Source organism: Diceros bicornis, chromosome 2 (assembly GCF_020826845.1).
Source record: "Diceros bicornis minor isolate mBicDic1 chromosome 2, mDicBic1.mat.cur, whole genome shotgun sequence".
NCBI classification, from domain to species: domain Eukaryota; kingdom Metazoa; phylum Chordata; class Mammalia; order Perissodactyla; family Rhinocerotidae; genus Diceros; species Diceros bicornis.
Window position 1 is genome coordinate 598,236 of NC_080741.1, and position 27,566 is coordinate 625,801.

The 27,566-nt window shown below is 41.1% G+C and overlaps 1 protein-coding gene across 1 annotated transcript; it reads left to right on the forward strand.

The window, feature by feature from the left end:
• Window positions 1-3,741: 3,741 nt before the first annotated feature.
• Window positions 3,742-6,470, forward strand: STRIT1 (small transmembrane regulator of ion transport 1). Its single transcript, XM_058548810.1, has 3 exons — window positions 3,742-3,754; window positions 6,162-6,260; window positions 6,358-6,470. The coding sequence occupies exons 1-2, from the start codon at window positions 3,742-3,744 to the stop codon at window positions 6,254-6,256; spliced, it is 108 nt and encodes a 35-aa protein (XP_058404793.1). The 3' UTR covers window positions 6,257-6,260; window positions 6,358-6,470.
• The last annotated feature ends 21,096 nt before the right edge of the window (window positions 6,471-27,566 follow it).

Sequence of the window (27,566 nt, forward strand, 5' to 3'; positions counted from 1 at the left end):
GTCATAAGGCAATTCTGTGTTAATATTTTGAGGAACTGCAAAACTATTTTTTAAAGTGGTTGTACCACTTTACATTCCTACCAGCCCTGTATGAAGTTCTAATTTCTCTACATCTTTGTCATTGTTCTTGTCTATCTTTTTTATTACAGCCGTCTTAATGCGTGTGAAGTGGTATCTCATTGCAGTTTTGATTTGCATTTCCCTAATGACTAATAATCTTGAGCATATTTTCCTATACTTATTGGCTACTTGTATATCTTCTTTGGATAAATGTCTATTCAAATCCTTCACCCATTTTAAATTGGGTTATTCATCTTTTTATTGTTGAGTTGTAAGTTTTTTAAATATATCCTGGATACTAAACTATTATCAGATATACGATTTGCAAATATTCTCTCCCATTCCATGGATTGCCTTTTTACTTTCTTGATGGTGTCTTTTGATATACAAAAGTGTTAAATTTTGTGTGAACATGGAGTATATTTCTATTTATTTAGATCTTTTTTAATTTCCTTCAGTAATGTTTTGTAGTCTTTACTTCTTTGGTTAAATTTATTCCTAAGTATTATTCTTTTTGATGCTATTGTAAATGTCATTTTTTCTTAATTTAAATTTTCAAACAAATTTTTATTGCTAGTGTGTAGAAATACAACTGATTTTTGAGTATTGATCTTGTATCTTACAACCTTACTGAATTTTATTAATAGCTCTAGTGGTTTTTTTTGTGAATTCTTTAGGATTTTCTATATACAAGGTCATGCCATCTGCAAATAGAGATAGTTTTATTTCTTCTTTTCTAATTTGGATGCCTTTTACTTCATTTTCTTGCCTAGTTCTCCTGACTGGAATCTCTAGTATGATACTGAATCTGGGTGGTGAGAGTGAACAGCCTCATCTTGTTCATGATGTTGGGGGGAGGCATCTGGTCTTTCACCAATAACTATGATGTTAGTTATGGGTTTTTTGTAGATTCCCTTTATGAGGTTGAGGAAGGTCCCTTTTGTTCCTAATTTGTTGAGTGTTTTTATCTTGAAATGGTGTTGGATTTTGTCAAATGCTTTTTGTGCATCTACTGAGATGATCATGTGGTTTTTGTTTTTTATTTTATTAATATGATGTATTACATTAATTGGTATTTGAATGTTGTGCTGACTTTGCATTCCTGGGATAAATTCCACTTGGTCATGGTAGAGAGTTCTTTTTATATATTGCTGGATTCAGTTTGTTAGTTTATTGTTGAGGGTTTTTGCACATATGTTCATTGGAGAGATTGACCTGTGGTTTTCTTTTCTTAAAATATCTTTGGTTTTGGTATCAGGGTAATATAGACCTCATAGAATGAGTTGGGAAATCTTCTCTCCTCTTCCATTTTTGGGAAGAGTTTTTGAAGTATTGGTGTTAGCTCCTGTTTCAGTGTTTGGTAGAATTCACCAGTGAAACCATTTGTTCTAGGGCTTTTCTTTGTGGGACATTTTTTGATTACAACTTAAATTTCTTTACTTGTTATAAGTACATTCAAATTGTCTATTTCTTTTTGAGTCAGTTTTGGTAGTTATGTTTTTATAGGAATTTGTGCATTTAATCTAGACCATCCAGTTGGTCGGCATACAATTGTTCATAGTATTCCCTTATAATCCTTTTTTCTGTAAGGTAAATCCCCTCTTTCACTCCTGATTTTAGTAATTTGAGTCTTCTCTTTTTTTTCTTGGTCCATCTAGCTGAAGGTTTGTCAATTTTGTTGATCTTTTCAAAGAACTATCTTTTGTTTCTATGACCTTACCAATTATTTTTCTATTCTCTATTTCATTAATTTACTCTCTAATGTTTATTATTTCTCCCTTATGCTTACTTTATGTTTAGTTTGCTCCTCTTTTTCTATTGTCTTAAGGTGGAAGATTAGGTAATTGATTTGATATTTTTCTTCTTTTAATATAGGCATTTTCATCTATAAATTTCCCTCTAAGCATTGCTTTGTGTTATGTATTCCTTTTTACCTATTTCAAGTATTTTCTAATTTCCCCTGTTGTTTCTTCTTTGATCCATTGGTTATTTAGGAGTCTTGTTTAATTTCCATGTATTTGTGAATTGTTTAATTTCCATGTATTTGTGAATTCTCTAAATTTCTTTCTGTTACTTTTTTTTTCCCCCAGAGCCCCAGCAGATAGTTGTATGTCATAGTCGCACATCCTTCTAGCTGCTGTATGTGGGATGTGGCCCTCAGCATGGCCGGAGAAGCGGTGCGTCGGTGCGTACCCGGGATCCAAACCTGGGCCGCCAGCAGCGGAGCGCGTGCACTTAACCGCTAAGCCACGGGGCTGGCCCAATTTCTTTCTGTTATTGATTTCAACTTTCATTCTATTGTAGTTGAGAAGATAGTCTCTCTGCTTACCTGGTAAAGCCAGGCATTTTTTTTCAATATTAAATAGTATGGAGAGAGAAAGAGATGACAACTTAGCTTAAATGACATAAACACTAACATACAATAAACATACCAGATTGTTGGCTGCACACTCATCTGCAGACATGTGACTTGGGGTAGAAAATCAAATGCTCTCCTTGCTTGTGTGGGTGGTAGCATCCTGGATACACGTGACGGCAGAGAGTTCAGTGTGCCTGAAGCATCACTGCAAATGGAAGAGAGGAGAGATGAGGTTTTCTAGGTGTTTTAACAAGGAGTTCAGATCTTTGTTCTCTAGGGGACAGAGAACCATTGGTGGATTTTGATCACTGATGGGATATGGCCATTTGTAGGGAAACATCACTCTTTGAGCTCTGTGGGGATGGATTTGATCAGACAAGGCTTGTCTTACAGAGAAGGATACCCTGAATCGCATGTTGGATTTTTTTGGAAGTTGGTCACAGGGTCATTTTGCAAAACTTTTCCATCCAGACCCAAAACTTAAAGTCATTCCAGGGAGAATCTAGAGCACAGTCCAGGTCCTGTTACATAAACCAGGTTTGACTTTGAAAAATAGAATGTCCTATTTTTATATGTTGCTAATGAAAACAACAAGCTTACAACTGTTCTCTGAAAATTCTAGGCAATACTGCAGACTTTTATTGTTTTAGTTTCTAGTACTTTTACATTAAAATTTTCTGTTTTTTACAATGGTTCATAGGAAAGGGCACCACCTAATTTATTTTATCTTTTGCAGCTTGTAATGTATTAAAGAACTGTCTATATTTCACATAGCTTTTTCATTTTGTCTTATGATACTTCTTCGGGGGGTATTACTATCCTCATTTTAAGATTAAAGAAGCTCGTGCTAAGGTTCAGCAACTTGGCCTTCATCACAGAAACAGCAGAGTTGGAATTTGAAGCCACGTCTCCCCATCTCCAACGTCCTCCTCTCCGATACAGGACCCTCCCTCTTTGATAGAACAAGAGGTCTAATTGCAATGCCGTTTCTCCTCTGTACACCACTTCGCTGAACATTTTCTTCATGTCATCTGAAGGCACTGGGTGAATTAAAAAGCTGCGTATCTCTGGGTTGGGATAACTCAGCTGATTTAATTTTGGGATCAGGTAGCCCTTGTTTCCTCCATAACAGTAGGACAAAGCAGAGCCAGAGGAGCCCTAGTTTCCAGTCCTTACGTCACCCTGCAGACAATTGGCAGCCAGGAGACCGGCAGCTGCCACACTCTTCAGATATCTCTCTATTTAAAGTTCAAAGAGACGCTGGATAACAATAACAAAGAGGTAAGCGTGCCGACCAACCAACCCACCAAACAACAGGAAGAATGGCTGAAAAAGGTAAGATTTAAGGCATCAGACTCTCTTGGCAAAGGCCCCGGCTCCCTGGTTTATTTTAGGATTCCTGGTATTTGGTGTTTCTCAGTCATTCTGAAGAATGTGGTATCTCTGCTAAAGGAGCATTAACTGCATATGTTAGTGTGGCTGCAAAAAATGCATTAGACGTGCAATTTACAGACCATGTCTGCACAATATGAATAATTCTGGAAAGATCAAACAAAGAGGAGAGCTTCAATTGTTCATGCTTGTCTTGAAAGATGAGTTTGACGTCAGTTTTTCTCCAGGGTTGTACTAGCTTTGAGCCTTGTGGTGTGCTTGGCCAGAATAAGGACATTTGAATTCTGTGTCAAATCAGCTACTAAATGGCCATGTGAGTTTGGGGAAGTCCCTCTGCCTCTCCAAACCTGTTTCCTGACTCTACAATGAAAATATTGGGCCTAGTCATCTCTAATATGCTTCACATCTGAATTTCTTTTTTTCTGGACAACAATCTCATGAGATATGCAGTATGATCATCGTTTCCGTTTTACAAAGAGGTAAACTGAGGCATAACAAAGTTTAGTAACTTGCCGGTGATCACACATGAGTGGTGGCACCAGGCTTGGAACCCAGACAGTTGTGTTCCAGAGCTCAGTGCCCTTGAGAAAACTTCCAGGTGGAACTCCTGGGGCATGCTCAGGGCTGGGCAGGGAGAGAAGCATTTGCAATTACTCTTCATATTTAAAAGAGGTTTTGTGGTACTTGTGCTATTAATGTAAGTGACGTGCAAAGTATGTCGTGTTCTTATTTAAAGACAACGCTACAGACTGTGGTAAAACTTAAAATACTAGTGTTAAAGGAACACAAATGTGAGTATACTTTGAGTGTTAAAATGCACAGTCAATTGTATTGTTTTACAGGGAATAATAAATAATGAGATATATACTTTTAGGGTTTATTGTATGTAAATTTTAGTGTATTAAAGTATGCTTGTATAAAATATTTATAAGTGATCAATTAAAATAGTATTAATTTTTAAGTTCTTTGAAATTGTGAAAAATACTAAATCACATATATGAACAGTTCCAAGAAAATTACTGTTGTCTTTGCACAGTCATGGTGCCTGAATTCGTAAAAGGCTTTCATCCAAATGAGAGAAAAGGGCATATGGCAACGTTCGCTTTATCCTTAAAGCAGTACCACATGGCAGGTAAAGAGAAGGCTGTTTCCACTGAGTGGTTGACACTCAGTTCCAGGTGTCAGTGAGACGGGGGAGCAGGGAAAGCCCGTTGAGGCTGTGCGAGTTAAGAGAGACTCCGACATTTTTGGAAACAAAGATTTAAACTATTAAAATTCATTTTAACTTAAGAAAGTTTGCTTTTATAAGACTGTCTTCTAATTTTAGACGTGTCTCATTTCCGGATGATTTTATTTTAATAGCATTAAAAAAACTTCATATTTTAAAGTGATGGGAATCGTAATAGGAATGTAATTGCTAAGAATATGCATTCTTGTTGTTGGCAAATGGCATAAGATCTCAACTGTGCTTCTTCATTAAGAATATATCTGAGTCCTTAACATGGGGACATTAATTCTGTCTCTCTGTGCTGTTTTTTGAATCTTTTTGTGTAATGTGTATGAAAGAACAAGATTAAGGTGCAGTGGATATTAAAAAAAGATACTTTTATAAATTGCTTTTTACAGGTAAGGGTACAAATAGGAGACCCAGGAGGAATCATTGTACTAATGTCTTTGATGTGTGTGTTGAATCAGTGTTGGTTGCTGTATTGAACAAGTTGAAAAAATACGATCTCTTTTCTCTAGTCAAGAATGATTATATAAGGTATAATGCCTTCCTCTTCCTATGAAACTTAAGGTGAAAGTCAGCTATCGAGTCCAAGAACAGTTTCCTCACCTTTCCCTGTGTTATCGTTACTGAGTAGGAATTATCTCAGAATCATTTTTGGTTGTTTCTCTGTAAACAGCTGCTCTCTGTGTTATTGAACAAACGCATGAGTGTGTTCTGTGTGCACTAAGCATACGTGGTGGTTAGAGTTTACAAAGCCTTTGCACACATGCGTTGTCATCTGATCCTCACAGCAACTCCACGAGGTAGATATCACAAGTTCCGTTATCCATATTTTACAGACAGGGAAACCCAAGCCCAGAATTGCCCAAGGTCACATAAGTGTCAAAGGGAGACCCATGGTTTGAACACAGGTCTTCTTTCCAAATACCGGGCTGAGTCACATGTACTCTTTGTAGAAAAGAAAATAGAATCATGTATGGGTATGACTAGAGAGCGTGTTTTTTTCTCTTGATATTACCAGATTCCTCTCTTCTCTTGATTCAAAGATTTAATACCAAAATGTGTATACCAAAATACCAAAATACCTACCTGCTGTGTCTTCTTTTGTATATTTTTAAGCAGAGCTTCCATATTCCCGCCTTGTGGTCCCCATCCTTCTCTTGATCGGCTGGATTGTGGGCTGCATCATAATGGTCTATGTCGTCTTCTCCTAGAAAGGTAAAGTTTTCAATAATTGATTGTTTGTTCATAAAGAGCATACATTACTCCAGAAATAATCTTTTCTATTTCACTAATGGGACATTTTATCATGCAGGCAAGAAGACTTCAGATTGACCTCATTTAGAAGAATTGAGAAAAGCACGAACATGACAGATTATTAAATGTTTCTCATGGAAATAACTGTAATGCTTGACGTCACTTTATAAACTTGGATTTGTAAACTTGTGCTTTGGTGTGCATAAGAGTTTCTTCAGAAACTTGTTTAAAATTCTGGGTACAAATAAGAATTATAGAAAATATGGATGAATTTCTCTATAACCTGGGAGTAGGAAAAATGTTCCTATGGCTAACAATGCATAAGCAATAGGGAAAAGTATGGTAAATTGAATTACATTAAATTTTTTGGCCACACCTGCCCAAAAAAAACTATAGAAAAAATGAGCTAGAGGTAAGAGAAAGTTCACAGAAAACAAAGTGTAGGTGTAAACTTGGCCTTTGACCTCTTGCTCAAACAAGAAACCTGTAATTAGGCTGCACTGAGGATGCACTGCTCGTCCCTCAGCGGGAAGATGAAGCTGTCTGACTGTGTGTGTCAGTGGGATGTGGGGACACAGGCCCTCTCCTCGACCGTCCTCAGAAATTAAACAGGGGCAACATTTGCAGGGGCTGCAGTCAGTATCCACCAACATTACACATGTGTTTAACTTTTGACCCAGCTATCCCTCTTCTAGGAATACTGCAATTTCCACAGACACATGGGTAAGAGCACAAGATGGCCTATGCACACGCCTGTTCATACGGCATAGTTTGTTACAGCAAACGCCTGGAAAAGGGCTGAATGTCCATTAACGGGGCCTGACTGTCTACGTAACGTGGTGTTACCCAGCTCTACAAGGGAGGAGGGGTCTCTGTGCAGATGTGGCGTCAGCCCTGGTCAGAGCGTAAGTGAAAAGCCAGCATGTGCTCAGAAGGGTCTGTGCCAACACGCACGCAGATTTGCTCACAGTGAAATGTTGGGGCAGAGACGCCACAGATGGAGGCAGACCTCACTGAGTGCACCTTCCTTTATAGTTTTCACTTTTGGAATCATGTAAATACCTGATAAATTAAAGACAAAGGAAGAAAAAGGAAAAAGTAATCCCCCAAATTTAAAACAAAGTGAAGCAGGGGCCGCCCCATGTCTTAGCAGTTAAGAGCGTGCGCTCCGCTACTGGCGGCCTGGGTTCGGATCCCAGGCACGCACCAACGCACCGCTTCTCCAGCCATGCTGAGGCCGTGTCCCACATACAGCAACTGCAACTAGAAGGATGTGCAACTATGACATACAACTATCCACTGGGGCTTTGGGGAGAAAAAGGGGGAAAAAAGGAGAAGGACTGGCAATAGATGTTAGCTCAGGGCCGGTCTTCCTCAGCAAAAAGAGGAGGATTGGCATGGATGTTAGCTCAGGCCTGATCTTCCTCATAAAAAAAAAAAAAAAAGTGAAGCAAATAAACCTAATAGTACATCAAGTTGGTGACATAACTACAGAGAAAAAATTCTTTCAAGTGACTTTGAGACACGGTGTGTTTGACTGCACCCCCTTTTACGGGATAGAGACCTTAAGCACACTCAGTAGCTGTTTTTTTTTTTTTCCCGCTGAGAAAGATTCGCCCTGAGCTAACATCTGTGCCAATCTTCCTCTGTTTTGTATGTGAGCTGCCACCACAGCACGGCCACTGACAAGTGGTGTAGGTCTGCACTGGGGAACTAAACCCAGGCTACCAAAGCAGAGCACGCTGACCTTAACCACTAGGCCGCCAGGGCTGGCCCTCAGCAGCCTTTTTGTTGGTAGTAATATTGGTATTGTTAGTTTGAAATTCATGTCACCAGCAAGAAGAAGTCAAGTCAATACTTGATAATCTTAAATTTGAATTGCAAATAGTGGTATGAACCCACAATTTATTTATTTTCCTTCTTCTGAAAATAAAAGTCTATCCTAACTCCACCCACTGAAAGAGTCTAATAGGGACGAGCGCCCCCCACCTTCATTGTGGTCTCTGAACACCAATGTCCACTCAGAGGAGCCAGGGATCTCTGCCCTGGTCTTACAGGAAATGTGCAAGATGAGTTGGGACATCTTGTTCCGGAAAGTAAGGAAGCCATAAAGGCTTCTGTGGACAAAGATGTAATAATTGAACATCAAAAAGAATAATGAGTGCAAAGGATCGAAATACATCAAATACATAAATACCCATGAATCCATAATGATAATAAAAAATAAAAATAAGCAAACAAAACTCTCATTGTCACATTTGGAGGTTGCTATGGAACCAACTTGTTGTAAAATTTTTAAATAAAGAGAAAAAAATCTTGTTTTTCTTGAGTAAACTACTTCTAGATAGCCAAATAAATTTTAAGAGAAAGGTCTTCTCTATAGAAGTATTCCAGCTAAAATATATAGGAGGGATAAAATTGGAAAACTATTATTTTGCAAACTTTAATGAAATAATAGATCTTGGCAACAATCATTAACGGATGTTAAACAACTAGGTTAAATGTTGATGGGGGAGTTTTATACCCGGTGGACCAGTCTGATGACGCCTGAACACACCGATGAAGCCGACACCACTAAGCAACCCATGGATCAACTCAACACCACTAAGCGGTGAAGGCAGACACCCTGAGCCTCCTGACAGGGGACAGTCCAAAGTACACGGTGCCACCGAGGAAGCGTTCTGCCAAAGCAGGGGAACCTGAAGCGAGCCAAGTTTCTGGGTCTGTCTACCAGGCTACTCTAAGCAGAATCATGAGGATACCTGCAGCCCAGTCCAGAGTGTGGAAAGTGAGAAAGGGCGCAGGACCCAGTCTTCCAACAGGTAACCGGCATGAAGAAGTGGGTGGGAGGGAGAAAGCGCCGCAGGAGAAAAGGACTTGACGGGGCAGCCAGCGAGTGTGAGTGCTGGCCAACCTCAGAGACGGCTTTGTGTTTCTGTGACAAAGGTGTTGAGGAATTGTTCCTAATTTTGTTCACTGTAATAGTCGCAATTGGCAGTGGAAAAGAAAAGGTGCTCATCTGTGAGAGATACCTACCGAAATACTTGCTGATGAGAAGACATGCTGTCTAGGAATTGCCTTAAAATATTCCCGTGGAAAACAAACTAAAAAGTAAAGTGGGGAAATGAAGTAAGACAGGAAAATGCTGACATTTGTTCAAACTGAGTGATGATTCCCTGAGACTTTATTATACTCTCTGTTCTACTCTTGTGTATATTTAAAAATTTTTATAAAAAGTTTGTTTCTGTTTTCCTCCCCACAGCCCTGAGTTGTGAATTACAAATAATGCAAATAAAGAAAGAAGAATAAATTGAAATAATGTAAAATAAAACCTAGTCCTGCTCCTGCCCCTCCTCCCTGGAGATTCTGATTCAGTGGGTGTGTATTGGCCAGGAATCTGCACTTAACAAGCCCCCCTCCCCGGGGACTCTGGGGTGGACTGAAACGTGAGGGCCGTTGCTGCAAAGCAGAGGCTCTCAGACCTTAGAGCACAGTGCCGTCCTCGGGGATGCGTCAGAACACGGGGTGCTGGGCCTCTCTCCCGGAGTTTCTGATTCAGGGGATGGGGCGGGGGCCTGAGGATTTCATTTTCCACGAGTTTTCAGGCGCTGCTGGTGCTGCTGGCCCAGGATCCACTGCTCTAGAAGCGCTGTCGTCCGAACGCCTGTGTCCCCCAGATACAGACGTTGGGATCCCGACCCTCAAAGGTCATGGTGTTGGGAAGGAGGGGGGACTTCGGGAGGTGATCAGGTCAGGGGTGGGGGGCTCAGGAACGGGACCAGTGTCCTTATGAACAAGACCCCAGAGAGCTCCCTTCCCTGCCACCTTGTGAGCACATGAGGAGTCTGCAGCACGGAAGAGGGTCCTCCCCAGAGCCTGACCACCCAGCACCCCGATTTTGGACTTCCAGCCTCCAGACCTGGAGCAATAGGTGTGTTGTTTATAAGCCCCCCAGTCTGCGGTATTCTGTTACAACAGCCCGAACGGACTAAGATAAGAAGGGACCCAATTTCTTCCTCATAACTACAGCATCCTTTTCTATTCAATTAGTTTTTCTACACAAAATAATCTCCTCATCAAAAAAATTAGAGAAAGCTTTGGCTTTATTCACTGATTTCTATCTTTTAAACCTGGTTAAACATTTCAAAAAGGCATCTTAAAAGTTCTTTTTAAAGCAATATTTATAAAATTTTAGCAGAAAATGTATACAAAATCAGGCTCAACTATTTTCTTTGATGACTTGACCTAATTTTAGTTTTCTTCAGACTCAAGAAGACCCAACTCACCTTGAATCAGACGACTACCAGACCAGCTCCCACAGGCTTGCGAAAGCTGATTGTTAAGTTTTCAGGAGTTTTGTAAGTTAGTCGACCCCCTATTGGTAACTTGAAATTGGCCATGGTGGGAGCTTTTACACCCCAAATCAACAAGTTCTGTAAATGGGAGCTTCTTCCGCTCAACGGCCAGTTCTCAAACATCCGCCAGCGCACTCTTGACTTGAATCCTCTTGGCTTGCCTGATCCTCGTACAGGCTTGTTAGGGCTTCAAGATCCCCTACCTTTTTTCTCTTCTTCATGATCTGTTTGAGTTAATTAAAAAGATGGTCTTTCCATTCACTTGACCTCTTTTTGTGCCATGGGCTTTAATGAGAAACCCAGGAAAGCTACAGACTTTCCCAGACAACTTACATTCACAGGAAATTGTAGATGCGATTTCAAGATGCTGCTCCCTGAACTCCACTGAGGAGAGCCCTGCGTGAGGTAGCCCCCTGGCTGTCCCCCGCTTTCTGAAGCCCTTAGGCATCATCACAGCTCAGCTTGGCTTCACTTGGAGCTAAACACATCACCTCCGGTGTTAGCTTTCTTCCTAGCTGGAGCCTGAGCTTTCCTTACTTCTTTCTACTGACTCCCTTCCTGCTGCACCTGTCAGCTCTCCTATCCTCCGTGGTCCCGGCGCTTGTTTGTTTACAGGCAGAGGGAGAAACCAAGACTGCGGGCCCTCTGCCCCATGTTTGTAGAGCAGCTGCCCTCTCTTTAGTCTGCAGCGTTTTCCCACACGCCCTGGTCCTTTCCTTTAGCTCTCTGAAGCTACAGGGTATCTCATTTCTTGTTTAAAAGTCTGCTCAGCTATTCCCTGGAGCACAAAAAACTTCAGCATCCCATCAATCTTTACGTTCCACCTCCGACAAAGACTTTCTTATTTCAGGGGTTCAGCGGTCTTTCCCCAGCATTTTAAAATAGATTGTTGGGCTGTTTTTAAGCAGCAATAGAAATGAATTTTTATGTAATAAGTATTTTAATTCCATATTTCCACTTCCAGACTGATCATTTTCTCAGAGAACAAAGAAAGCTTAGTGCAGTGAAGAGAACAGAAGTTTTGAAAGTCAGATTGTTTTATCCTAACTTGGGAGTCCTTTGAGTAATTGATTAATCTCTCTACCCTGGGTTTTCTCAACTATGCAGGGGAATAATGATATTTTCATGGGAGTGTTGTGAGGACTGCAGAGTTTTCTAAACCTGCCTGATCTGAGTCAACGGAGTCATTTGTGAAAAATACCGATTCTCCAGCTCCTTCTCCGAGAGCTCATGTCAGCAGGTCTGGAGAAGGCTTGCTACAAAATCAACTCCCAGGGGATTTTTATAATCACAGAAAGAAAACACACTTATCAAGTATGTGTGTGTAGGCATTACTCCCTGATACGTGTAGACACTGCCCCATGACAGCTTACATTGGGAAATCCCAACCTCTTTTCTGTTTATCGCTGCAACAAAAATTAGCACTTTGTTATGTTATATATTATGTTATATTATAAAATTACATGAAGTATAATGATACATAACATTATTTGTCCACTAATATTTTCATATATGTGAGTTTTATTTTCTCCATTAAATTTAAGCCCTTTATGGGTGAATCCATTTCTCATCTTTCTGACTCACAGAATATGGTTCAAAATAGACAACTAATGATATGTATCCAACAGGAAGTTAATTATTTCCCTCTTACAATATTCTTGAATATGTACTGTTGATGCTCTAACTTTGAACTCTAAAGTTGTCGGTGCAACAATTTAAGCTAGATTGGCATTTTCAAAGAAGTGCTTAGTGATCTGCGAACAGTAGATTCAGGTAGGTGATTGTATACAGATTTCACAAGGCATAGAATCTTATGTTTTAAAGTTTAAAAAATCTTCAGCTTACGTTCTATCAAACTGCAGATATAATTATTTGAGAAGAAGATTATAATGAGTTAACTATTCCTTAAAATTTTGATTGTGTTAACGTCCAGCCCAACATCATCACACGCCCCACTGTGTGCCCCTCCCCCACCCCAAGAAACGCTGTTGTCGGAGCTGAGAAATGGTACTTCATACCCTGTATTAGGACATAAGATATAAAATCTCTTCAAGAAAGCTGTTTATTACCCTCTGAGCCTGGGGGAAGAGGTAAATTCCAGTGAGTCTGAAATGCCTAAGGAAAGTCCTCATGAGCTACCCGAAGTCTGGTGGAGCCAAGAAAACTCCCCAGAGGATGGAACCCTAGCGAGATCCCTGTGCACACACAGAAACCACGCTTTCAGGTAACATCCATCTATAGATCTTATAGTAAAATAAATCAATTTCCCAGTCATTTTCTGAGGAAATTATTTCCTATTTTATTTGTTATTTATCATTCCTTATTTTTGCTTATTGCAGTTTCTCAGACATCCTCTCCCCCTTTCTCTCTCTTTTCTTTTTTGGACAAGCAGAGTAGTTCCACTTAAAACATAAATATACATTAGCCTCAGATTCCTTTAGAGGAAAGAAAAGAACTCCAAAAGCAGAAGAATAGTATTTTGAGTTGGTAATTTCCCAGAGAATGAGACTTCTAGTCCACTCTCTTTTGAAAGTGATTTCCTGGTTTGCAAAAGTGAGATGTGTAAGCATCTCACTTTCAGATGATTTCTCATAAATCATCTGAACCAGTCATGAGTGGGCACAGATCTGGGTTGTTCTGGAAGGACAGTAATATTCCAGGGTTTAGGACGTGGGTCATTTTCCTAGATTTAAGTCCATTTTCAGTGATTTCCTTGGGCTGGGTGTACATGCCCTTATAAAATTCCAAATGGCACAAGTATATTTCTGATAAAGTTCTTTTTTGGAGCTCATGCCTATGTATATTAACGAAAATAGGTTATTGATTGGAATCCTGATGCTGGGTGGAGCAGGGTCATGGGGAAACCATTCTGAGTTGTTACAGGTTACCCGCTCTGTAAAATTGGTCCAGGAGTGGAATAGGCTTTTTAGCGGTTTGCATGTTGATGTGCTCAAAGCCACAGACCTGGTGTCTATTTGTTTTCTCCCATCCCTATCATGTGAAGGTATGCTCTGGGTAGGATGCGTTTTGATTGAGAAAATGCAGCCATTAGTCTAACGAACACGGTAATCTCGTTGGGATGCTGTGGACCGGGCATACATCTCCTGAAGATAGAACTTGCTGTGCGGCCCGTTGACCACAGATACATAGATTGCTCTAGGGTCAAAGCACCACCTTCTTGTCAGGCCTGTGGCCAGGTTCCTGCAGTTTTGTTTTTCCCTTTGCTTTCTGCCCTTGTCTTTTTATTTAATTTTCTCTCTGACTTCTCTTCCTATTCTCATGTTTATGTAAATAACACTGCTTTTCTGGTCCCAGCAGCCTGTGGGACCAATGGCGTCACCTTAATACTGGTACCCAAACTTCCCTGCTCTTGCCTCCCTCCGGATGAGGAACTCAGGAGGGGCTCACGTGGTCTTATAAATACGTCTGCTCCTTCTAGTCACCTCTCCTCTGCAGGACCCAGCGGTTTCTCCCGGGCGCTGTGGATAGTTTCAGATTTCTTCCCATCTCTCCCATCACAGCCCTCGTTAGACCTGTATGGTGGTCTGTGGTCAAGTGGCTGTCTGTGGGCTTCGAAAGCAGTACTGTCTGTGTTGTGATGTGCCCCAGAGCTTAATTAAATGGTTCTGTCAGTTTATTCTCAGCCTACCCTCTACCTCTAGGACCCAGACGTACATCCAGGGCCAGAGGGACTCACGTGGCACCTGCCACACTGGCTTCACAGGCACCGCATCACGCTCCTCAGTCTGGCTCCTTCTGTGACAAAGATGAGTTCTCCCAGTGGTCCTCAGGTGTATGCCAGCGGGCTGTGGTTTATTTGCCCAGGAGGATGCCAACTGTTTGCATTGCACTGCCTCTCAAGTAATAGATCCGGCTTCTCAGAGTTCTCGGACACAAAGAAGAGGGGTCGGTGATAACTTACAACAAAATACTAGTCTCGACCCACCAAACTGAGTCCAAAACCACTGGATTGATCAACAGCTTGAAGAGCACGGCTTTAGAATTCAGTGTTTTTAGACATTATCATCTTGGTAAGAGCTTCTCTGACCACCTATACCTCTGAACACACACACACACACACCGCACACACACACACACACACACCCCACATATATACACACATACACACATACCATACAGACACACACACACACCACACACAGACCCACACATCCATGCACACACACACAAACACACACATACACACGTTGTACACACGCACGCAAACACACATACACACACACAACTAGGTTGTTTGTTTTTCTTGAGTGAGACCCTCCCCTTCCCCACTAGATGGTAAGCTCTTTCAATGTAAGATGTGTGATAATGTCAGATTCACTAGACATGACAGGAAAATGTCCAAGTGAGATGTCGAGTGAAAGAATGAATGAATGAATGAGTAAATGAGTGGATGTCTGAACCAGGCTGTCTTTAACCAACAGCCTCGTGAGATATGTTAAGTGTGTGGTGCTCTTAGCTCAGTGTCCAACATTAAGTAAATACTCAACTAACGTAAGAGGTTATTTAGTCATTATTAATATCCCAATTGTCCTCATCACCCCCTACATACACTCTTATTCACTCCACCCAACAACTCTGTGAAGTAAACATTGTCATCGTCTCCACGCTGGGGATAAGAACAGTGGGGTGCAGAGGCGTTGGTTAGGCAGTCAATGATGGGTACGACCAGGACCTGAACCCACGTACCTGCAGATAGGGAGAGGGAGTGGAGGGTTATCGCTGCTGGACAGAGATGTTTCCACAGGTGCTTTAGATGCTTGCGAAGTTCTCACTGATAACAGTAACATACGAAGAAGACGCTACCATTAGAAGATACGTGTGCTATAACTGCCCTCTCTTCCCCGAATATTTCAAACAACACAGAAGGAAGTAAAACGCTTAGATTCCCTCCACCCGTCTTCCATTCTGCTCTCCTCCTCAGAGGTCACTGCTATGAGCAATTTGGTGGGTATCAGTCCAAAATCATTTCCATGCATTTGCAAAATAGTTTACATGTTATAGTTGTAAAAGTGCTTTCTGATGCATTATCTCACTTGATTCTCGTGAAAGGTGGGTATGTCCATAAGCGTGAAATGTGACTTAGGCAGGCGGACTTGCCCAAAGTCCACAGCTGTCCCCAGCTCAGCAGAACTTAACTTGTTGACCCAGAGCTCTGATCCAAGCATTTTGCATGTGTTAGCTCATTTAATCTTGATGACGACCGCTTAACAGGATTGTCATGTCCATTTAAAGACGAGGACACAGGTTCAGAGAGGTAGTCACACGGTTTGTCGGTGTCAGAACTTGAACCCAGGCTGTCTGTTTCTGAGCCTGGAGATCACTGAGTGATGTTGTGTAGTCTTTCTGCTGTGACAAATGCTGTCTCCAGTGCGTGTATTTAAGCCTGAGAGAAAAGGAGAGAACATTGCACTCCTACAACAATGATTTAGATCTTACTTGTGCTGCTGCCCTTATCTACATGGCTTGTATTTTTATATCCCATTGGACTATATCTTCATGTAGTTAAAGCACTCTGGACAGCTCTGCTGGGTGAGAGATGCTCAACAGTCTTCCCCCTCCTCCTGCTCCTCCCTGTCCTCTTCCCCTTCCTTCTCCTCCTCCTCTCCCTCTTCCTCCTCCCCCTTCCCCAGCTCCTTCTAGATAAGGCTGAGGCTGATGTATTCATTTTCCTCCCAATCTTGATTGTGTATCCACTGAAGGTGGTATACATGAAGATGATGTGGGAGCTCTGAAAGTCTGACTGGCGGTTGTCTGGTACATGTCTCTAGAAAGTGATGATTTAAAAAATTTTCAAGTTTGGAGACTTGGCTTCACAGTCTTGGGATTTAGATATGATGCAAAAATAATAAAATCCCACAAAAGTAATGCTTTAGAAGTCTTTTTTTTTTTTAAATCCACATCTGCATAAATTCACTTTAGAGAAAAGAGAAAAAATAAATCAGTGGGCATTCAGTGGTGACTCTCATCCAGGAATCCAAAGAGGTTTAAAAACAGTAGCAGCAACTTATTAATCTTGGTAACTTTATGGGCACAGAGAGTGACAAGGAAACTTTGAGAAGAAGAGTGGTGCGGTGTGTGAACATGTCAGCTGATGGAAGACGCAGAGTCAAGGCTCTGAGGGGCGTTATCTCAAGGAGAGCAGACCAGGGTCAAGTGTGGGCAGAGCTCAGGGTTACGTTCCCTTTTCAAACCATATCCGAGCGTTCTTTGATGGCACTTAGATTAAGAAATCTAGCAACTGAGAAACACTTGAAATGCATTGCCTGAGATAATTTTGCTCAACAGTTATCCACTGGAATTTGTTTTTTTAGGAGAAGGCCATATCCCAGGTAGTGGAAGTGTTGGTGACTTCTGATTAATCATCTTAGTCTAAGGAAACAGCGAAGGGCAAATCAGACTCAGTCCTGGGCCCTGGAAAAGCTGCTGGAGCTCCTCTGTCCTCGGGACGGGTGGTGCGTGAGTGGGGAGCGCCCACAAGAGAAGGATTTGAGGGAGGATGGAGACAGAGGCTCCGTGGTCATCACTCAAGCCATCTAATTAGCCACTCAGGTGCCTAAGTAGATTGATTTCTGACAAAACTACTCCATGTACTCTGCTTTTCTTTTCATGTCTGGTCCACAGTTTGATAAAAGATCATAACAGAGGTTTATTTGTTTTTCCTAACAAGTTGATAAAATGTTTTTTATGCTCAGAGATCAGAGACTTGTGTAGTACGAATCATCTCTGCAAATGTGTCCAAAACTGCATCGTTGTTTGGTGCAGGCCGGGTCAATACTGGTTCCTCTCAGGTCAGTGACTGTGTTTGTAAAGCCCACCTCTCCAACCACCTTCCTCACCCATCTCTCTGCCCCCTGCAATCTGATTTATTGCTTTCCAGTAATTCACTACTGTCGTTATTTCTCCTCGTAGTTCTCTCTAAAGGAACTTTAATCATTTAGTAAAGAAAATAGAATCTGTGTGTGTCTGTGTGTGTATGTCCTCAAAAATAAGGTTGACAAAGAAGTTTCTTTCCTTTTAAAACTATTTTAAGGATCTGGGTATTTCTCACTTCAGTAGTTCCCAAAACCGGACGAGTAGCGTCAGCGTCACCTGGAAGCCAGGTAGAAATGCAGATGCTTGGACCCCACAGATTGGATCAGACACGTTGCGGGGGGGGCCCGCAGCGGGGGTTTCCATGAGCCCTGCAGCGAACTGTGCTCACACAGGCACGTCTGAGAACCTGGTCTCCACGTCTTCTCTCCACCCTTCCCTGAAATATCACCTCGGCTTGGGCACGCGTCGATAAAAACCTGACAAGTCTGTTTCTTGAGATCCATGAATTTCTTTTTAAATTAAAGATTATAGAACAGTTTCTGCTCTCTTTCTGAGTGTGTCTCTAATTTACTTGAGGTGAACACTGTGTTACTCCTTTCACTGATACGTCAGGGGTCACAACTCACATGCTCTTGGGGACAGCAAGGTGGCCGAGGTGAGACGCAAAAGTAATGTAAGAAAAGAGAGAATAGTGACAACCATGTGAAAAATGGAGAGTCCACTCCTTCCTGCTCCAATCACTGAAATTCGTCTTGAAAAGAACATTGTCTGGTAAAACAGAACATGTCTATCTACAGCCTTTCCTTTACACTGCAGTCATGAGACAAAAAATCTAGTTACATCTATTCTCAAGAACGGGATTTGTAAATAGGGCTTTAACTCTGATTGCTGTTGGAATCACGTATTTTCAGATGTATATACATGTACCTCACAGTCAATAAAAGAAAATAAAAGTGTATAGTACATAAAATCCTCTGCTTTGATTAGACTTTGGGAAGTCAGAGCAGGTCTGTAATCAGGTTCACGGACTCACGAGGCTTTGAGATCTTTGTACAATGACTTGATTTGTTTCCGTCTGATTCCACTTAGCACGAAGACACACATGCCAGAGCAAATCCAAGACGCTCCACTTGAACAGAAATCAAAGCATGGAGAGCCACAGAAACTGACATGAGATTACTTTTTTGATCTAAGATCACCTCTATACAGGACTTGAAGGCTTTCGGATAAAAAGTTAATGGAAGTAACGCCAGTGTTACTGATTTGCTGTCATCTGATGAAGGCAGAGAAGGAAATGAAATTTCTGTTTTTTTTTTTCTTTTCCCTTCTAAGAGGAGATGCTGGCTTTCTGGTTGACATATATTCCCCCCTTCTCTTTCACCTCAAAACTTGAAAAACAGACATTTTTTTTTTTAGCTTAATGAATATATTTGTTTCGTTGGGCTTCTGGAAACTATACTATAAAATTAAATAAAATTTAGCTATAGGTTCTCTTTTATTGTTTTCCTTCAAACAAGATCATCTATATGTTTTAAAACTCACATGTTTATGTTCTAAGGACAGTGAAATTCTCTATATCCCGGTATTTTCAAACACAAAGTAGATAAAATTCTAAAAGTTTGCCTGAGAAATGGGCCTCCTGTAGAGCTGACATCTGAATTCTGAAGTGTGTCTTCTGTCCTCCGTCTCCCTTTCAAGCGAAGCGTGAGATATCCACTCAGATGCCTGCGGGGGCCCAGGTGAGGGAAGGAGTAAAACTGGTCAGAGGCTGATGATCTGGGGCAGGAAGCGGCTACTCAGCAGGAGCAGATTTTTGGTGTGTAAGAACTTAAGACCAATGTTACCAGATCTTCCAACTTTTCAAGACAAGCTGAAAATATCTACTTTTTAAATGTGAAATATCTGTATTTAAAATGCTATTAATTTTTTAAAAAATGGCGTTTGGGTCAGACACAGTGCTCCGTGGTTACATCCTCAGAGCCAGCACTTCATCACCCCCTTTCTCTGGTGGACACAAGGGTGACGGGTGCAGGATGGGGCCTTTCTCTGAAGTTTTGGGCCATGAGACAGAGTTTCCTGAGACGTCTTTTTCTGGGGCTGCTGTCTGGATGCCCACTGGCAGGTGGCTCTTGCACTGAAGACCTGGCTGGGGTGGCAGCTCTTGCATCAACTGAGCTCGTGTGGCTTGAAGTCTCAGTAAACCCTCATATGGGCATTGGAGAGGTCACCAGCTGTCCCAGTCTGAATGGGAGAAAATATTTGCAAACCATGTATCTGGTAAGGGGTCAATATCCAAAATATATAAGGAACTCCTACAACTCAATAGCAAAAAACCAAACAACCTGATTAAGAAATGGACAAAAGACTTGAATAGACATCTCTCCAAAGAAAACATGCAAATGGCCAACAGGTATAGGAAAAGATGTTCAACATCATTAATCATCAGGGAATGCAAATCAAAACCACACCTCATACCTGTTAGGATGGCTATTATGTATTTTAAAAAAAACGAAAGATAAGCATTGGCGACTATGTGGAGAAAAGGGAAGCCTGGCACACTATTGGTGGGAATGTAAACTGATGCAGCCACTGTAGAAAACAGTATGGAGTTTCCTCAAAAAATTAGAAATAGAACTACCATACGATCCAGCAATTCCAGTTCTGTGTATTTATCCAAAGGAAATGAAATCACTATCTCTAAGAGATATCAGCACCGCTGTGTTCACTGCAGCATTATTCACAATAACCAAGACATAGAAGCAACCTAAATATCCACAGACAGATGAATGGATAGAGAAGATATGGTATATACAAACAATGGAATGTTATTCAGTCTTAAAAAAAAGGAAATCCTGCCACTTGGGACAACATGGATGAACTGAAGGACATCACACTGAGTGAAACAAGTCAGACGCAGAAGGACAAACACTGCATGATAACACACATATGATGAATCTAAAACATACAAACTCACAGAAGCAGAGAGTAGAGTGGTGGTTGCCAGGACGGGGAAATGGAGGGATTAATTATTCGAAGGATACAAAGTTTCAGTTATGTGAGATGCATAAGTCCTAGAGATCGACTGTACAACGTGGTTCCTGCAGTTAACAATACTGTGTTGTGTACTGGAAAATTTGCTAAGAGGGTAGATCTTACGTTAAATGTTCTTATCACACATAAAATATGATACTAAATAAAGAGGGCAGAGGAGGTGATGGATATGTTTATGGCGTAGATTGTCACGAAGGTTTTATGGATGTATGCTTATTACCAAACATATCAATTTGTATATATTAAATATATACAAAGCGGTTTGTATATAAACCGTAAACCATAAAGTGGTTTAAAAATCTTCTGAATTATTATAATTATTAGTAGTAAACAATTGATCAAAATCATATAATCATTAGCTTGAATTATATGCAGTTGCAAGGTTCACCTATTTTGACCTACAAAAATGGCAATTTCGTATGGTAATATGTCAGGAAATTTGAAAATAATCATTAAACCTAAATAATAAAGTTTTATTTAAAGGTAAAAATATATATAGACATAGCCTTGAAGAGAAAGAATTTATATGAAAGCGTCTAGGGATTCTGACACCACCTGAAGGTTGTTCCATATCCCAGGGATCTGCATGTGTCAGGGGAAGTTCAGTTTAACAACCACAATTTATTGTGCGTCTGCTATGTGCCAGACACTGTTCTAGGAGCTTAGGATTCTATCGGTGGAAAAAAGACAAAGATCCTGCTCTCAGGCAGGGCAATTTACCTCGTACTGGGGAGAAATAGACTGCTTGGATTTCGTCAGTGTTTCTCCTAGCATCATTGTTCTGTCCCCGGATCCATCCGGGTACCACACTGAACCCAGTCGTCGGTCTCCTTAGTCTCCTCCAGTCTGCGACAGTGTCTCAGTGCTGCCTTGTCTTTCGTGACCCTGCTACTTTGAGGAGTACTGGTCAGGTATTTTGTGGACTCTCTCACTTTGGGTTTGTCTAATGTTTTCTCGTACCGTCCTAGGATTATAGATTTGGGGGGCGAATTCCGCAGAGGCGATGGGCCTATCTTATCACATCCTATGCGGGGGTATGGGGTATCCACGTGACTTATTACCCGTGACACCACTGTGGTCACTTGGTTGAGGAGGTGTCTTCTAGGTTTCTCCACTACAGTACAGTCACTATCTCCCGCTTTCCGTACGTTCTTCCTTAGGAGAGAGTCACGATGTCCAGCCCATACTCAGGGCGTGGAGAATGAAGCTTCACCTCCTAGAGGGAGGAATATCAAAGACTTTGTGAACATATGATAAAATCCCTACACTAGTTAATAAGTATTTGGGGGAGATATTTGAAACTATGCAAATAACCTGTTCTCCTTAAAGTCTGGCATTAATCAGTGGGTCTTGCCTGCAGACATTATTGCCGTGGTGTTCCAACGGTGAATTTCTATTTCCCTCATTCTTTCCACATTTACTAATTGGAATATGTTTGTAAGGAGCAGTTGTCTCTTATCACCAATGTATTTATGTATTTTATCATTTATTTACATCAGTATGGATTTGTGGACTTTTTCCCCTTTGGGTTGTAACTCAACACTATTGTTATTTTGTGTCTCAGATCGTTCCAGCTTTGGCCACCGGAGAGTCCTCAGGCTCCTGTGCTCTTGAAGTGTCCTCACGATTTAGAGCACTTCCTTACTTTCTGCTGTTATAAAATGCTCTATGCTCATCTTGCACTTTCTCTGCCCCAGCCCTAGAATCAGCCATCTCCCAAGAAGCCCTGGTATCTCGTGTTGGAGAATGAAATTTAGAAACCACTAGACGGCCTCATTCCTACCGGGGTGCCACTGTTTCCAGACCATCTCAGCAGACAGAGCTAGGAAATCAATGTATGTTACTAACCCAAGAGTATTAGTTTCCTGTGCTTCCAACAAATTACCACAATCTTAGTGATATGAAACAACATCAATTATTCATCTCACAGTTCTGGAGGTCAAAAGTCTGAATGGATTTCAGTGGGCTAAAATCAAGATGTTGGCAGGGTTACGTTACTTCTGGAGACTCTAGGAAAGAATTCATTTTCTTGCCTTTTCCATCTTCCAGAGGCTTCCTGCGTTCCTTGGCTCATGGCCCTTTCTTCCATCTTCAAAGTCAGCATCATAGCATCTTCAAATCCACGTTGCATGCCTCTGACACTCTGCTTTTGCTGCCACATCTCCTCCTCTGACTCTTTTAAGGACCGTTGTGATTACATCGGACCCACCCAGATAATCCGAGTTAATCTAAACGTAATCACATCTGCAAGCCCCTTCTGCCCTGTAAGGTAACATATTCATAGGTTCCAAGGATTAGGATGTGGACGTCTTTGTGGAGGGGGCATTTTTCCATCTACTACTGCACAGGTACACACGCTTTACATTTATTGATGTGTCTGCCTGACTGCATGGATGCCAAAATAAACATGAGTTCATACTGATGTCTGGACTATTCTGATGATGGAACCAACTAGATTTCCAGTTAGATTGGATGTGAAGTATGAAAGAAAGAGAGCAGTCTAGACCAACTAAAGGTTGTGACCCGAGCAATTGGGAGAAGAAAGCTGCTATCAAATGAGAAGAGGAAGGCTCGGGCAGAGCAGCTTTTGTGGGAAAGATCAGGAACTTAATTTTGAGAATGATGAGTTTTAGATTTTCTTAGAAATACAGGTGGATCTGTTGACTAGGTATTTGGATACAAGAGTTTGGAATTTTGGAGGGAGGCCTGAGCTGGAGATATAAATTTTGGAGCTAGCAACATGTAGACAGCATTTAGCGTATGGAGGAGATCACGAGAGAAGAGAGTGTAGGTGGAGAAGAGGCTGAGGACTGAGTGCTGGATCTTTCCAGGAGACCGTAGAGGAGGCAAATGGAGCAGAGGGCAAGTTTAGAAAGGAGGATGTTAGCTACCTTAGTAATGGGGTAAAACAGAATAACCATGACTGGGAAAGATGTTTTATGTAATAAACGTAATATATAATTTTAAAATGGATATCCGAATACCAGTAGGAAGAATACTGGCTATTAAACAATGCAGGGATATCATCTTAAAATTATTCCATCAAATTAAATATCTCCCTCAGTCTCAATAGAAATTAGCATGTCTATACTTGCCTCTTACAGAAGAAAACTGAGTGAAAATATCACCAAACTTGTATTCATTACTTATCCAGAAAGCTAACTCAATGGTTTCACGGAGATTTTTTTTTTTTAATCCATTAGTACCAAAAGCATGAGTTAGTGTAGAAGAACCTGGCTTTGACCTGGTCTTAGTGTCACATGTCAACCTGCTGTTTTGTTCAGATGTTCTGGATTGCAAGCAGTCTTAGAAGAACTAAAATACAGGGCAGCCAGTTGCCCTATTTACCACATCTACAAAGCAATCGAGGTGATTTCAGCTACTCTATGAGGCAGAGAGGTAGATGGAAACACTCTTCAGACAATTGCTTCTATAAATTCTTTGAAACTCAGAACAGTTCCCACAGAACAGTAGAGATATTGGTCCTTATTAACAATCTTATTATCCTCCAATTCTCACGGTGCCAGTTATGTGGATGGAAACACATACAAAAGCAGTATTAAGGGCAGGATTACAACAAACAACCCTTTCCACTTCAGTCTGAAAATATCTGTTCAGGGGTGGAGATAAGCAAAGTCAAAGAATTGCTGATTACAAAATGAGTCATAACATGGGACCATTGACTGGAGATGTAAATGTAATTTCCTCTTAAATTATCCCATGGGTTGCAATTTAGCAGTGTTAGGCTATATAACCACATGAGTTTATCTGGGTACTTCTCTATTTAATTTAGCAGCTGTCTCAGGAGGAGTGGACTACGGGGAATCCACATGGATACAGAGTGCTAACAGAGGAAGCTGGGGCAGAATCCTGCCTAGACTGGCACTTAAGCCTCCTGAAATTACTAAGTCAGAGAGTGGTTGCCGGGCACATTTTAAGCCCAACGGGATGTTAAGTACCTTCCAGGCATTTGTGAGTTTGGAGCGTGTGTGTGTGAAATGCAGATCTTCCTTGACTTACGATGGGGTTACGTCCTGATAAACCCATTGTAAGTTGAAAATACCATGAGTCGAAAATGCTTTTAACATACCTGACCTACCAACCAGCCTAGCTTAGCCCAGCCTGCCTGAAACGTGCTCAGAACACTTACAGTAGCCTGCAGTTGGGCAAAATCCTCTAACACAAAGCCTGTTCTATAGTAAGTGTTGACTACCTCCTGCACTCGATTGAATACTGTACTGAAAGTGAAAATAGAGTGGTCGTCTGGATACAGAATAGTTGTAAGTGTGTCAGTGGTTCACCCTCGTGATCGAGGGGCTGACTGGGGGCTACGGGGGCTGCTGCCCAGATCGCAAGAGGGTGTCCCACCACAACCACTAGCCCAGGACAAGACCAAAGTGCAAAATTCGAAGTATGGTTTCTACTGAATGCGCATCCTTTCACACTATTGAAAGTTGTAAACCGGGGACCAACTGTTTGCTCATCTCAGGGGAACTCAGATGATTCCTCAATGTTGGCTGGCGTTAGCATGATTCTTCTAGAAACTATTTGGCCGTGAGTGATGAAATGAGTGGTGTCGGTGAACCTAACAGAGGTTTTCCATGTTTTGCAAAAGTGAATGCTGCCTCTCCAGGTCTGTTTTTCTTGAGCCAGAAGATTACACAAACACTTAAGAATATAAGAATTTCCCTGTCAGTCTGACAGCCTAATACTCCCATTTCACAAAGGTGTGATGACAGAGGCATGGGAACTGATGAGCAGGTTTTAAAATAGAATGAAGCTTCTATAAATCTCTTTAAGGCATAAACCTTTCATTTAAGTAAGAGATAAAGATTCCTGGCTCAAGCTAAATGTGCTCTTAGTGATGCATTAAAGGTCTACAACACAATTTTATTGTGTGGGAGACTCACCTTCTGTTTTATAACAAAAAATGTCTATAAGTAAATCCCGAAGTCAATTCTGTTCAAATCAGTGGTGTGTGTAATGCTATGGCTATCTGCCTTTGAAAAGTGGAGCCACACGGTGTTGGTCAGCAGAAGAAAATACAGAGGTCGTCACGGGTCCTGTGCCGGGCAGCAGATATGCGAAGATGTTTCCTTGGGATTTCACTGTTGCTCCAGCGAGCCGGATGAGCCGGTGAAACTGTGGGGTTGTATTTAAGGAGCTATTTTTATTTGTTGCTCATATTTCTACCTGGAATTAAGTAGGTTGAAGAAAATGGGCCAGTAGACCAAATAGAATAATTATGGATACAAATGAGGTCTGGAGGCAGAATTTTCACGATTTAGTTTCAAGGGATAATTACTGCATGGCAAAAAGGGCTTCGTGGTCAAATATGTTTGGGAAAAGCTGAGCTACTAAAGTTAACAGATTTCTTTTCCGAAAGATTACTCATAATTTTTATATGATAAGGTACATTTTTGCATGTCTAAGAAAGGGATTATATATGTATACATACGTATGGATATATGTGTGTGTGTGTGTGTGTGTGTGTATATATAAATATATATATACTTATGTGTACCCCAGGTCCAGCAGCTAGTTGAGTCATTAGCTGGCTGTGTGATCTTTTCTGAGTCGCTTAGCCTCTCTGGGCCTTATTCCTTCCTTTGTAAAATTAAGAGACTGAACTTGATGAACTTTCAGGCCTTTTGCAGCTCTAAGAAATAAATCTCTGTTTAGTGGAAGGGTATCATTAACCTGGTAGACATCAACCACAAGATGTATACTAAATATCATCAGCTTTTCTTAATGACACATTGTGGATCTACAAACCATGAATTTATCTAAACGCTTCTTTTAGCTGTGAATCAGCATTTTAAAATAACAAAAGCTTACTGACTTTACTCCTTCCACTACTTGGCTCAGAACAATCCATACACTTTAACTGGTGTTTCCTCGCTCTTATTTCCAGGATTTGGGCTAAATCTGTGTCAAGAAGTCGGCTTTGTTTCAGGCTCCCACCACAAAGCAGCTCTCCTCTGAATTCAGACACCTGAGGTCCCTGAACCTCCTTAATCGTCTTGAGATCGGTTCTTTTTGGCTCCTTAGATCACTCAATACTAAAGCCAGTGGCCTGGCCCCAAATGGATTAGAATCCTTGGTAGGTCTTTCCAAATAATTTGCCTTCCCAGAAATATCTGGTTCTAGGGCACAGACTGAACAAGGTCATTCCCTTTGGGGTCCAAAGGCAAGATGGCGTCTGGGTCCATGAAGTCTGTGCTTCATGGCTGTGCTCCCTTCAGTGTGGACCAGCATCTCAGAGGCTCCTGTCACAACGTGAGAGCCCTTGTGTGGACACCGTATACTTTCTAGGGTGATAAATGTTTGTTTATTGTCATTCTAGTGGTGCAGCCACAAGACGGCATTTGTTTTGTGCATTTTCCCATTTTGCTTAACCATCTCTTGGAACATAAGTATCTTTGAGGCACTGTTGATTCTTTACAATTTAGGGAAATAACCAACCAAGATGAAACAGGTGGATATTTTCTGGCCAATATCAATGGAAATGGATGAGTTGTTTTAGTTGAGAGGAAAATTATCCACAAAGCATAATGTTTAAGTTTATTTACAGAAATTGCCTCAAAAATAAAGTTCAGAAGACTCTCACACCAAGAACCTTAACAATTTTAAGAAGAAAGAATAGGCAAGAGTTGAAAAAGATTCTTCATCATATTGTATGTCTGATCAAAGTTAACATTTTTAAGAAAAATGGTGTGAATAAAACAATGGTATTGATTCTCCCCTTTTGGAAAAACTTGTATATATTTATGATTTGGAGAGAACCAGTTTGTGCTTGACCAAAAGCATGGATGTTTAGCAGATGACTGTGATATTGCGCCATTCTGCTTCCTTCCAAGGGGGAGCCAAGAATATGGTTTAGGTTATGATTTCTGAATATTCACCCCCCACCCTTCCCCTTTCCTAAGGAAAACAACAAAGCATATAATCAAAAGCAAATATTTCTTCTGCTTTTTGTTGAGTCAGCTCATGGTAATTAGAAAAGAGAGACCAGTTGTATCAAATG